At 45.6% G+C, this 12,873-nt stretch overlaps 1 protein-coding gene across 6 annotated transcripts in view; it reads right to left on the minus strand.

Moving 5' to 3' along the window:
* The window catches only part of Dnah9 (dynein axonemal heavy chain 9), a 341,979-nt gene that overhangs the window by 64,413 nt on the left and 264,693 nt on the right, over positions 1-12,873 (minus strand). For all 6 annotated transcript variants that reach the window (XM_057773503.1, XM_057773502.1, XM_057773504.1 and 3 more), the window contains 4 exons: positions 12,367-12,602; positions 6,524-6,646; positions 4,947-5,151; positions 2,302-2,466 (listed from right to left, as the gene is read on the minus strand). In XM_057773503.1, coding sequence (XP_057629486.1) covers positions 2,302-2,466; positions 4,947-5,151; positions 6,524-6,646; positions 12,367-12,602 — 729 coding nt within the window. The remainder of the gene's footprint in view (positions 1-2,301; positions 2,467-4,946; positions 5,152-6,523; positions 6,647-12,366; positions 12,603-12,873) is intronic.

Raw genomic sequence — 12,873 nt, forward strand, 5'->3', positions numbered from 1 at the left:
TTCAGACTCACTAGGAAGGGATGAAAGGCTGAAGAATGCACATGCAGTAATGCTTGAGATGAAACTGCTAATTAAGAAGAAACTCTAAGAAAAATTCAACTACCATACATCAATGATGCAAATAAATATAAATCGGGTAAGTTTAGTCGCTGCACCTCAGAAGAGCATTCAAAAAACCTCATAATTTTCAGTCAGCGTCATCACAGATTTAGTTTTCAGTGCCCCCCACTGCTTAGCACCGCTCATTAATCTCTGTGCCTCTAGTCGTTTTATTCTCATTTTTCATAAATATCATACATTTTTACCTCTCTCCCAACCTCATACCTCATCACTTCTCCCTCACTTGTAGCAGACAGGATTGACTCCTGGGTCCCCAAAGCACAGTCACATAAGGTTTTTGGTCAAAGACAGAAAGCACATATACTGGAGTCCCATAGTCAGACTGTACATCGAGGGCCTGACTGTGCTGGTTTCTATGTAGGTACACTGTGATGTTCTCAGTGCTAACACTTCTCAGAGCACACCCTTGCTGTTACACCCCCATGACTGTTTGTAGAGACAATCAGGAATGAGCTACCTTCATTCTTGCGGTCCCCATTCTCGAATTATCTGCATCTCTCCTAGCTGCACACATGGACCCAGAGACCAACTGTAGACTCACATTTGCCCCTTGTGCCTTAGGACGTTGGAAACTGGTCTCCATTTTTCCATGGATAACTTTCCATCTCCTTTGAAGCTGACATTCTCACCAGCTCCATTGTATTAAACATCCTCTCTTACTGCTGCCAATTCAAGGTCATTCCTCAAATGCCCATTTCCCCTTACAACCCATGCAAGCTGCTTGTTATAACCCCAACCTCTGTCACTGAATCTGGAATATGACAGCTACTAAAAAAATAACTATTATATGACTGAGGAGAAAAAATAAGACTCTCTAAAAGGGGCGACAAAATTAACGAGAAAGTTCCATGTGATATGTGGCAGGCAGAGGTTCACTATTTTAAAGAAAAGATGAGGGAAGTAAGGATGAAGAGGCAGGAGAGATCGGCAAGGCTGGTTCCACCCTCTGACCTACTCCCTCTATGTGAGCTGGGGCTCTCTGGTCTAGGGCTGTGGACTTTCTATACTTTACAAGCACGTATGGCCCGCTCTGGAGATGTAGCAGCTGCTGAACTAGGCTGGACTTCTCAAGTTATCACAGTTTATTTCTTAGCTCAGAGTGGGAATGACCTGACTCACTGTGACTGTTCACTTGCTCTGTTTTGAACACTTTGGACTGAACACAGGGCCTTGTGCCTATGAGGAAAGTGATTTTCTAATGAACAGTTCCACCCACCTTTTGTTTTTTTTTGTTTTTTTTTTTTTTTCCATTTTGTCCCTACTTGGAAAAAAGCCTTTCCTATTTGGAAGAATTCCAGGAAAGGGGAGCATCAGCACACTCATTTGGTGATATGCCCCCGTGGCAGATGTGTGATGTCCTTATCAGAGCCAGTGTCATGATGACTGACTGGTCTGACCTGGGCAGCAGGGCCCGTGCATGATTGGAGGTTTGGTAGGAAGGGTGAAGAGTTGAGTCTCTCTTTCATCAAGTCATTCTCTAGTCTCCATGGGAAGAAGCCTTTCCAATATGCTACCCACCAAGGAAGTTATGTGCTATCACTGCTTTCCCAGGATGCTACTGTCATTGAGAGCTCATTTTCTGGGCTGTTACCAACATTTTCTCATTAGAATCAGACTTTGAGATTTTTTTTTTTTTTTTTTTTTTTTGCCAGCCCAGTGGATTGTCTTAGGACACAATCACATCTGGATTACCAATTTATACAACTTTGGGGGCTATTCCACAAACTAGAGAAATTCTCTCTGGGTACCGTTTCCTGCAGAAAAACCAGGGCCCTCCCTTATTTGTGAGGTAGAAACATTAAAAGTCTTTTCTGGAAGGTGGGAGCTCTGTAACCCAGGATGAGCAGGAGTCACTCCAGGATCAGACCTGGATTTTTAAAACAACTTTAAAAATTATAATCTTTCTTTATTCTCAAGAATTTCATACATGCATATAATGAACTTGATCATAACTACCCCTCCATTTTCTTCCTCCAATCCCCCTATATCAGTCTCAACATGTCTACCTCCCAATTTTACATCTTTCTTGACAACACACTACATCCAAATAGTCCACCCACACATGTGTGGACTTTTTAGAAAGAACTTGGGAAGATGGAAACAGAAGCCAGATTCAGGTAATGAAGCAGAGGAAGTGGAGACCAAGGGAACTCCCGGCCCGGGCACTTCAGAATGGTGTACCTTATCCTCCACCTCCGCAGCGGTCTGCTTCGTGACCTCCAGGTTCTCCACCAAGGCTGTTTCTCCCAGGAAGTTCCCCGAGGCTGAAGAGAGGCGAGACAGCAGGTTGTCTTCCAAGGTTTTGAGGGTGATTTTGAATCCGTTCTGCTGCTTCGTGAGATCCGACTGCAAACAGCAAGTTAGGAGGAGTCAGGTAGAGATGCCAAGGCATTCTACTCTAGGGGAGGGCTGAATAAGTAACTGTTGAAGGGCCAGGGCCGCTCCCTGCAGAGACAGTGAAGCAATGCTTAAACCAGCAGAGTGCGTTTGAGAATGAACAGAAATGAGCAGGTGAGTGCGGTCTCAGCTGCAGCTGCGCAGTTGGCCATGATGAGAAGTTCTAGGTGTGGAAATGCAAGTAGCCTAGCCTGACACTATAGTTAAAGAGGCAACCGAATTGAGCATGCCCAGACAGCAGTCTGAGTGCTGGCTGTACCATTTATACTGCGGTAGATGTTAGTAGTAATCCACAGGTGATCTGAAGCATATGGGGGGATGTGGGCTTTTTCTACGCAAACATCACATCATTTACACAGGGACTGGAGCATCAGCTGGTCTGGCATCTGAGGGACTGGAGGATGTAATCCCCCACTGTTTTGGAAATGGAGACCATGAGCTGGTGTATGCTCTTTCTATGTTGGTAGCCTGTGACTCCCAGTCCTTATGTCTAAGAGTTCTATGCTATGCTTAGAACACAGCTAAGATCTCAGTTCTCACTTCACCAGTACTGGATGAGCAATGAAGTACTTGAAAGAAACCCACCCGCCTCACACAGTTCCAGCCAGATCCTTCCTTGAGGCTGGAGTGGGACTGGAATCTGAGGAGCTCTCACTCAGGTCCTCTTTGCTTTGTGATCATTAGGCCTGGTATCCAAAAGCCCTGGGGACTTTTTATTTGTATCCTGGCAGTTGGGAGCTAACTTCAGATGACTCTAGCATCTTTGACCTGTGAAACCTCTTGATTCCCGTCAAGAACAACTTACATGTTAGGGCTTTTAGCCATGCCAATCCTTACTCACCCTGTTTCTTTTTTTATTTTTAAAATTTTTTAATCATGTCTATGTGTGTCTGTATGTACACATTTGCACAGGTGCCCAAAAAGGCCAGAAAGGGTCAGATCTCCTGGGCCTGGAGTTATAGATGGTTGTGAGCTATCTCACATGGGTGCTGGGGATTGAACTTGGATCCTCTCTACAATAGTGTTAAGCATTCCTAACTGCTGAGCCATTGCTCCAGCCTCTGTTCTGTCTTTTTCAAACTCAGATCTCAGTCCAGCCTGAGGCTAGGACTTTCTGTTCTCCTCTGGAAACACTTTGTACCCGGAGGCTTTCAAATCACTTAGAAATTAGCTCAGATGCCAGTGCCTCATAGAAACTTTCTTAACTACTGTTTAAATTAGTCCCCTTAAGCTGTGCTTGCTGGTGTATGTGTGCGCATGCGTGCTCTCTCTCTCTCTCTCTCTCTCTCTCTCTCTCTCTCTCTCTCTCACACACACACACACACACACACACACACTCACTCACACTCACACACACACGCACACACACACACACGATTCTGGTAAATGGGAGGCAGAGGCACTAGAATGGTGAGTTTCAGGTCAGCATGGCCCTCATGTCCTTGTTTTCTTTAATTTCCATATTACTTGGTTTCATTTCCAGAAAAATTCTTATTAGTAGCTACAAAGACATTATTTCTCAGCTTGCATTTCTACTTCCCACGTTTCTCTGTTTTGCACTAAGTTCTACAGACTGCTACATGGTCTCCGCTGGGTCTTCCACGTTATAATCTTGTTTGTTGTGGACTCAGACTCCCGGCCTCTCCTAACTAATGCATGATGGCGAGAGTTGCGGGGAGCTTTGAGTTTCGTCTCACATATGCTGCGGAAGGCTGGTTTCCCTTTTTGACCTGTATTATCTAAGCTAATCACATTTAAAGAGAGGAAGGAAGGCATGCTCATGCTATGGTCTGAACTACGCTCCCCCAAATTTGTATGCTAAGACTCTAATCCCCCAATTGACGATATAGCAAAGTTCTTAGGTGTCAGAGGGGAGCCCTTACTAGATGAGATTAATGTTCCTAGAAGAAACACAAGAGAGGGGCTCCTAGCTCCATACACATATAAGGGTTCATGCGAGCAGGCAGCTGTCATCAAGCCAAGAAGAAAAGCCTCATAAGGAACAGCTATGCCAGCGCCATGGTCTTTGGCTCCCAGACTTCAGACCTAGGTTTCTGCTGTCTAAGATGCCCGACCTGTGCCTTGACCTAACACAGCCCCAGCAAGGATGGCCCTGCTTCTGTTACCCATGCATGGGTTAATCCTCCTTGGTTCTAATTGTCTCCTGGGGAGTATGTGAGATCAGATGGCCACGTACCAGAGCCCTGAGTCAGGCCCTGCTCTTGGGGACTGGAATGCGCACTCCCCCAGGTATCCTGATGCGGTTCCTCAGCTCACCACAATCTCCCTTTCCCAACTGGGTGTTCACAAGTGACTAGGTAGGGTCTGGACTCATCCAATGTCTTGAAGAACCCATTCTCTACAATTCCAGGAAAACTGCCCCCTGGCGGCAGAGCATTGCTGCCTTCCTCAGGAAATCTCGGACACACCTTCAGCTGCTCCAGGTCTGGTCGCTCCATGCTGACCACAGCGGCCAACAGTTGGTCCTCCAGGCCATCCCTGGTCACCGTGAAGTTGATCAGGGTGGCTTGAGCCTGCAGCTCAGGCTGGTAGTGAGGGTTGGCCAGCTTAGTGTGAAGGATGAGCCGGAACCTGGGATTGAATTCACATTCCTTGTCTCCGATCTTAATGAAGCTGAAACACAAAGGCTCAAGTGAAGGTGGGGTGCCTTCAGGTAGAATTATAGATTGTTTTAAAATAAAAGCATACTCAAACAGTATTATCATATTATAATCATTCCTAATTATGTCTAACAACCACCTAGGACTTTCCTTTGCCTTAATGTTGGGAGTGGGTTGGAAGGACTAAGTTTTGTTTCGGAGTCATCATGTTTCATTTTACACTGTGAAACTCGGGCATAGCTCTTCCCACTGTGTTAGTATAGATTCAGATGCTATGGAAATGTCCCAGCAGATGGCAGCACAGAGTGTGGCAGAAGGGGCAGCGGTTGGCAGGGAGATCTTAGGCATGCCAGTGGGTTTCCTTTATCTCAGTTAGAAAGAGAAGGGTTTTGATGAAGCAGGTACTATCTAAAACACAGAAAAGTAACTTGGGGACTGAACAGCTGGTAAGGTTCTTGCCAAGGCTTGGATGTGGTTTGTCCCCAAAGATCCATGTGCTGGAAGCTTGACCTTCCATATGATAGAATGTGTGTGTGTGTGTGAGAGAGAGAGAGTGTGCACACACCTGCGGGGGGGGGGGGGCTGGTGGAAGGTAATTGGAAGGGGCTAATGCTATCTTTTGGGAGGGGGCTGGGTCTAGCAGGAGGGGATTAATCTCTGAGAGAGTGAATAAGCCTGGACCCTCCACAATCTCTTGCTCCCGTCTCCCATGTGGGCCCCCACCTCATGTACTCCCACTACAATGCCATCTGCCATGTTTATATGTTGTAAAAACACTCTTGTTGTATGTAGCTGGCCAACTTTGGATTTCTCTTTCCAAAACTGTGAAGTATACACATGTATTTTCTTAATAAACTGCCGAGTTTTGAATATTTCACTATAGTAACAGAAAACAGGTAAGGATGACCTCAGAGTCAACCACAGCTTCGTGTCAATTAGCACTTCTACCATACGAAATGAAAACCCTTCTAATTCTCATTTTCTCATGCGTATCAATCATCTCTTTCTGCTCTGTATCTGCTAAGCCTTCAAAGTCACAAAGGGTCATCAAATTGGCAGGGAGCTGAGTACCAAGCCTCACAGATCTGGCTTGAATAAAATGTCTTAGAAGTCTTTCTGCTTTTGACTATTTCCCCATAGGGTTCCTTTCAAATTGTGCACCATGGCTATTAGAAAGAGGGTGAGGAATTGCAGGCTTCTAGAAGCCTCTCCAGAATCCAAGGGCAATGATATGCCCTACTGCTAGAGGAGAGGAAGGTCGGCCAGTTTCAGAATGCTCCCTGACCTAAGCCGAGGGGAAGAGGTCGAGAGGGGACCTCTCCACAGCTCTACCCAGGGCAGTGGAGCAGTGCTGTGCACAGGGCAGCCGTGCATTCGAGTCTCACCGTCCTTTCTTAATGACTTCTCTCCCAAGCAGTGGTCCCAGCACAGGATCAATGGACTCCTCAAGGTTCTCAATCAGCACCACATCTCCAGCTTCCAGGGCACGCTCTATGGTCTGGAGGCAACTGGGGAACAAGTTAGGCAGTGTGAGCTCATGAATGCACGGATCTGGGGCAACACAACAAGAACACGGTGCCTCGAAGAGAAGTGTAATGCAGGCGGGGCACAGCTCCCAGAAATGTCTTCAGCTATTGTACTTTACTTTAAAATGATATTTCTGGTATACACACACACACTCACACACACACACACATGCTTTTTACATCTTTTAGAAATAGAAATGACAAAATAAAAAGGGAATATGAAAATTAATCATGATCCCTCTGCCTGTTATGTACAATTCAGTATTTACTGTGGACATCTGGCTATTTGAGTGGTCCTTTGGTACTGGGTGATTGATTTGGGGCCCCATGGGAAACAAAACCAACATGCGCTCTATTACACTTTACACGAAACGATGTTTACACACAATCTACAGCCAGCCTTCCATACACTTTTATTTATAATGCTTGATTCAGAGAAACATTGGTAATAGTGGCTGTATAGGATTATTAATGACCAGAAAGAAAGTCTGTACATGTTCAGTACAGATGCAATTGGTACCAAGTGTATGGCTGGCTCTCCGTGCAACTTGTTGGTATGGAGAATTCACATTATATACTCAATTTTGGCTTTTATATTATTGAATTCATATGTCACTTTTGCTTTATAGTCTAATTTTTTACATAAAATATAAGCATTTCCTCAACAAACTGAATATTCTTCCAAAGTAATTTTTAACACATGTAAAGTAAGATTCATTATACTTAATAGATTTTTATCCATTTTATGGGAACACTAAAATGGCACGTGGTGTATCCCTTTAGCTCACAGTACAAGTTGGTACAGGGCACCAGTTAACCTGTATCCCTTTAGCACACAGTACAAGTTGGTACAGGCCACCAGTTAACCCACAAATAGCTGCTTTTAAGTTTCACCTTAGGAGTCCGTTAGTGTTGCAGTTCTGAAGGGAAAGGCTTCCCCAACAGAAAGTGTTACCTTCTCCAGCATGGAAGGTTTTCCCAAGGCAAGTGTTACAGCTCTGAAAGGAAAGGGATCCTGGCAACTGGGAGCCAAGGAATACCACAAAGTCACACTGCACAACAAACCTCTTGTAAGAGATTTATTAGAAGGAAAAACTCTAGATGTCACTGCTCAGATGAGAAGCATTTGGGAACTGTGCAGAAGGCAGAGTTTATGTAGAGTTTCTTGGAGGCTGGAGCTTTCCAGGGTGCCCTGGGATTGGAGGGATATTTTGTGAATGGACCTTGGGGCGGCTGAGGGATTGGTGGAATTCTTTGGTCTGATCTTGAGGCAAGCTCAGGGATTGCGGGGATTCTGTCTCTTTGCCCTGGTCTTGGGTCAAGTCAGGGTCAAGGGGTTTCTCCTTCACCCTGGTCTTGGGGTTAAGGCAGAGTCAGGGTGTTTTTCCTTGGCCCTTTTGTCCTACAAGTCCTATACAAATACAGGAAACATACACCTTTTTATCTATTTTTAAAGATATATTTTTGTGATTTGCATGTTATGTATGCTTTTGTGTGAGTGAAGGCTGAAAGAAGAGGAATCAGATCCCTTGGTACTGGAGTTACAGATGATAAGTGAGCTGTGGGCGCTGGGAATTGAACTTGGGTCCTCTGGAAAACAAGCAATGGCTCTCCAGTCTTCCTAAACATTCATAAATGACTTTTATTAAATTGTTAACACACAATGAAGGGATTATTTTAGAAAAATCTTGTGAAAAAGAGACTGGGTCTGGTGAAATGGCTCAGTGGATGAAATCACCTGCCACCAATGATGACTGGCTGAGTTGATTCCTGTAACCTCTAAAACTCTCAAGGAGCACGAGTGGCCAGGCCTTTCCCCTGTGGCCCTCCAATTGTCAGGTTCTACCCACAGAACACTCTATCTGCCCTAACGGCTGTGTAATCTCCACCCTACAGAGTAAAAAGCCCAATCTCAGGACTTGAAATCCCACCAATCCCCACCTACCCATTCTGGAAAGTTCCACCCCTAAGAAGCACTATATAAACCCTGTCTTCTGTTTATTTCTCTAAATGCTTCTTGCCTGAGCAGAGGCAGCCACCCTCCTGGATTCTGATCTCCCTATAAATCTCTTGTGTGAGGTTTGTTGTACAGTCACACACTTTGTGTGACTTTGTATCATTCCTTGACTCCCAGTTGCCAGGAGACCTTTCCATCTAAGCTGTAGCAATTTGGGGAAACCTTCCTCCACCAGAGCAGAGCTTTAACACTTGCAGTGGGATGTCCTTCTCCTGAGAGCTGTAGCACTTTGGAGAAGTGTTTCCCCTCAGAGCTATAACGCTTACAGAACTCAAATAGTAAAAGGAACTGACTCCTGCAAGTTGTCCTCTGACCTCCACAGGCATGGAGTGGCACATTCACCCCCAGCCCCAAGTCAACTCTTAGGACTGGGAGATTTTCAAGGGAGGTATGTGATGTGCTTTCTGTATCTGAGCCATAGAGACAGGCTGGGTCTCTTTTGTGCTGAGGGTTGCTGGTGTTCCTAGTTTGAGAAAATTATTCTAAAGTTAATGTTGCAAAACTCTATACCACAGGGCCTCCATTTAGATGATATTTTAAGCACCGCAGATCAAAATGATGGTATAAAATGCAGAAATGGCAACAGGTCACTCCAAACTGAGCAGGGGATCATTACAAATATCCACTTTTATTGGGTGACCAGAGCCAAGCTAAGACAAGTATTATCTCAGACAGGATTCCTTCAGAGTGTGTATTCAAGGTACATTAAGAACTTCATGAAAAGCTGGGCTGTTGCTCAGCTGACAGTGTTTGCTTAGCATGCATGAAGTGGTGGGTTTCATCTCCACTACCACATAAACTTGACTTTGGGGTTTACTCCTGTGGTCCTAGCATTGGAGCAGTGGAGGGAGGAGAATCAGAAGTTCAAGGTCAGCCTGGGCTAAGACCCTCTCTCAAGAAGAGAAAATAACCCCATTCATAATGATCATCACGTTCTCATCTGACATGACACCAGGCAAAGCAATAATCTCTTGAAAGGTTCCCAATTGCGAGCGTCTTTCCAGGAGGGTTAAAAGCATGTTCAAGAGTATCTTTCCACACCCACCAGTTTTGAGGGGACTGGAGTATGGTTTGTGTGACTGCGCAGATCAAAGCAGGGCTGCATTGCTGCACTGTGTGCATGCAGACTGAAGACAACAGGAGATGACTGTGAGGCAGTGCTGAAGGTCCACCTACTGCTTTGACCACACCTTAGCTCTGACATTGAGGCTTTGCTAGTTTCAAAGGCGACAGAGCCAATTATGCCAGTATTATCTGCAGACCATCTGGGGTAATTTTTATACATGACGGGATCTGCTTGCTTTCTGTTGTTTGGACTGAAAACGGGATTCAGACAGTCAAGAAAACTCATCTTGTCTCATCTTTCCAGAGAATTTTAGAACTAGCACATTGACCTGGAAACCACTCAAAACACAGGAAAGACAGTGCCTTTCACACATGATCCCTCAGAAGAAACCCCTGGTAACTCGCTGTAAAGACCACATGGACCACAGTTTAGGATGGTCTGGCTATTAGACTCCCATGGCTCTCCTTTTGGGGCACTGTCTTCTGTGACTGTCAGTGGCTCCGGGCCCTGTTCCCCTATAGGACTTTTCCAGGTGAAAACCTTCCCATAGCTGTGGGACAACCCAGCAAGTCATTTTTTTTTTCTTCCAAAGGAAAAGGGAACAGATCCATGGTAGTGCTTAGAGCTGCTGCCAGGACTCAGTTTCTTCCCTCCGTTCCTACAGGTGTAGAAGCACTGTGCAGCCACTCCGGGGCTAGAGGCCAGCCTTGCATTAGGCCATTTTTCATTTCTCATGACACGACCTCACCCTGTGACTTCCCATTTATCACTGCCAGTCCCATCTGTGGGCAAAGGCTCCCCTTCTGTGATCTTTTCTTAAGGCCACATAACAGTCTGTTCTAGTCACTTCCCCCTGACATTTGTTTCTGCCAGGCAGATCCAAGGGGAGGCTCTTTTGTCAATCCATGCCTCCCTCATGCCTTGTGTTCTCTGATGCAGTGAGAATGGAGTGATAGGTGCCAGTCAAGGTGGTCTCCATGGATCTCAGCATGAGCCTGCCGGCGCATGCTAAACATCATGAAAGTCATGATGTAGCGGGAGGAGAATCTGATGCTTACTTAGCTGTCAAGCCAGGTCATAGATTAGCGCTGTGCCTGTCAGTCTCCAGCAGTGTCCCACGGGAACTGGAAGCAAAGCCCAGGAGCCTATGAGCCAGGCTGAACAGAGTGAACCCTACTACAACGACCAGGTTGCCCTCCTCCATCAAGAGCTAGTCCTGGTTGCTGCTGGCCTGCACTTAGATCCAGGCTTGATCTGGATTAAGGGAAAGGTGGTCCTTTTTAGTTCATGGGTATAGTCCACCAGGAGAAGTCTGTAGGGAGGAGCTTAGGGCAGCTGGTTAAGTCACACTCATAGTCCCCAACCAGAGGGAGCTGAGTGCCCATGCTCAGTTTGTGTCTTAGTCAATGTTCTATTGCTGTGAAGAGACACCATGATCACAGTAACTTTTACAGAGGAAAGCATTTAATTGGAACTGCCTTACAGTTCGGAGGTTTAATCCGTTATCATCATGATGGGAAGCATGGAGGCACGCAGATTAACATGGTGCTGGAGAGGTAGCTGAGAGTCCTCCATCCATATCGGCAGAGAGCAGAAAGAGAGGGAGCCACTGGGTCTGGCTTGAACTTCTGAAACCTCAAAGCCCACCGTCAGTGGCACACTTCCTCCAATAAGACCACACCTACTCCAACAAGGTCATATGTCCTAATCCTTCAAGTAATGCCCCTCCCTATGAGTCTATGGGGGCCATCCTCACTCAGACTTCCACAGTCCACTCTCTGATCTCCATAGGCTTGCAGCCATATTATAATGCATTTAGCCCAATTCCAAAAGTCCCTACAGTCTCAAAATGGCTTAAAAGCTCACAGTTCAAAGTCTCTGCTACTCAGGGCAGTCTCTTAACTATAACCTTCTGTAAAAATCAAAATGAAAAAGGAGATCACATACTTTCAAAATACAATGGCACAGGATAAACATTACCATTCCAAAAGGGAGGAAAGGGAGCAGAGTGAGGAAATACTGAACCAAAGCAAGACCAAAAATCACTGCGGGAAACTCCAAACTCTGTGTCTCATGTCTGATGTCAAAGCTTAGGATATGTGGCTTATTGGAGGATGTGCATCACTGGAGGAGGGCTTTGAGATTTCAAATGCTCAAGCCAGTCCCAGTGGCTCACACTCTCTTCCTGTTGCCTGCTGATCCACATGTAGGTATATAATAGTTGTACAACCTTGTGGGGTATAGGGTTATGATTTGATTCATGTATACCTTATGCAATGGTCAAGGTAAACAGGGTTTCTGCTTCCTCAAACACTCACCATTTCTTTGTGTTGGAGAACCATTGAATTCTTCTCTTCCTATGAAATGTATACTAAATTATAACTACAATCATTCTATTGACCACATGATTCCTAAAGAGAAAGAGCACAGAGCTGGTGCCCAAGTATCTTGCTGAAATACTTCCTAAACTGAGAGGGAAATGTGCAAAAAATAAGGAGGGTTACCTGATGGAGAGATCAGAAGAGAAAAAAAAAATCCACTAGGGCTTAAGTCTGCTCCATGCAGTGTTTCCTTCTTAGCAAATGGCAACAGTGTCACCTTGTATGCCCATTCACTTACCCCTTCTGGCCAATCTGGGTGACTCGGAGTTCTTCTCCATACTTGTTCTTGATCCATTTGATGCCCTGCAGTTGAGGGTCGACCATGAGTGGCCAGCGCTCACAGTTGATGAGGATGGTGGCATTTTCCATGGACATGCGGTCTGCAGGGAGGCCGTCATTCTGCCAGGCAGCCACAGCAGCATCATCAGTCAGCATCCTCAGGGGGTCCAAGGTTGAGGTGGTTGGGATGGGAACCTGATGAAGAGGTGACAGGCACACTCTGAGTGGCAAACCCCACCTCTGTTGAGGAGAATCCATAGTATCTTACTACTTACATAATCCCTTTAAAAGCAAGATCAACATGCCCCTGAAGAGTGCTGTCCTGGCTGTGTAATTGCTACTGAAAGCATCTTGATAGACGATTCATCTTGGAACCAACTCTTCGCTTCTCAGTGTCTTCATCTTAAACCCCTTCTATGGCTCATTTATGTCTTTTAAAAAATGACTCATTGCATGTGAATGCATG

Source organism: Chionomys nivalis, chromosome 7, assembly GCF_950005125.1.
Source record: "Chionomys nivalis chromosome 7, mChiNiv1.1, whole genome shotgun sequence".
In the NCBI taxonomy this organism is placed as follows: Eukaryota; Metazoa; Chordata; class Mammalia; order Rodentia; family Cricetidae; genus Chionomys; species Chionomys nivalis.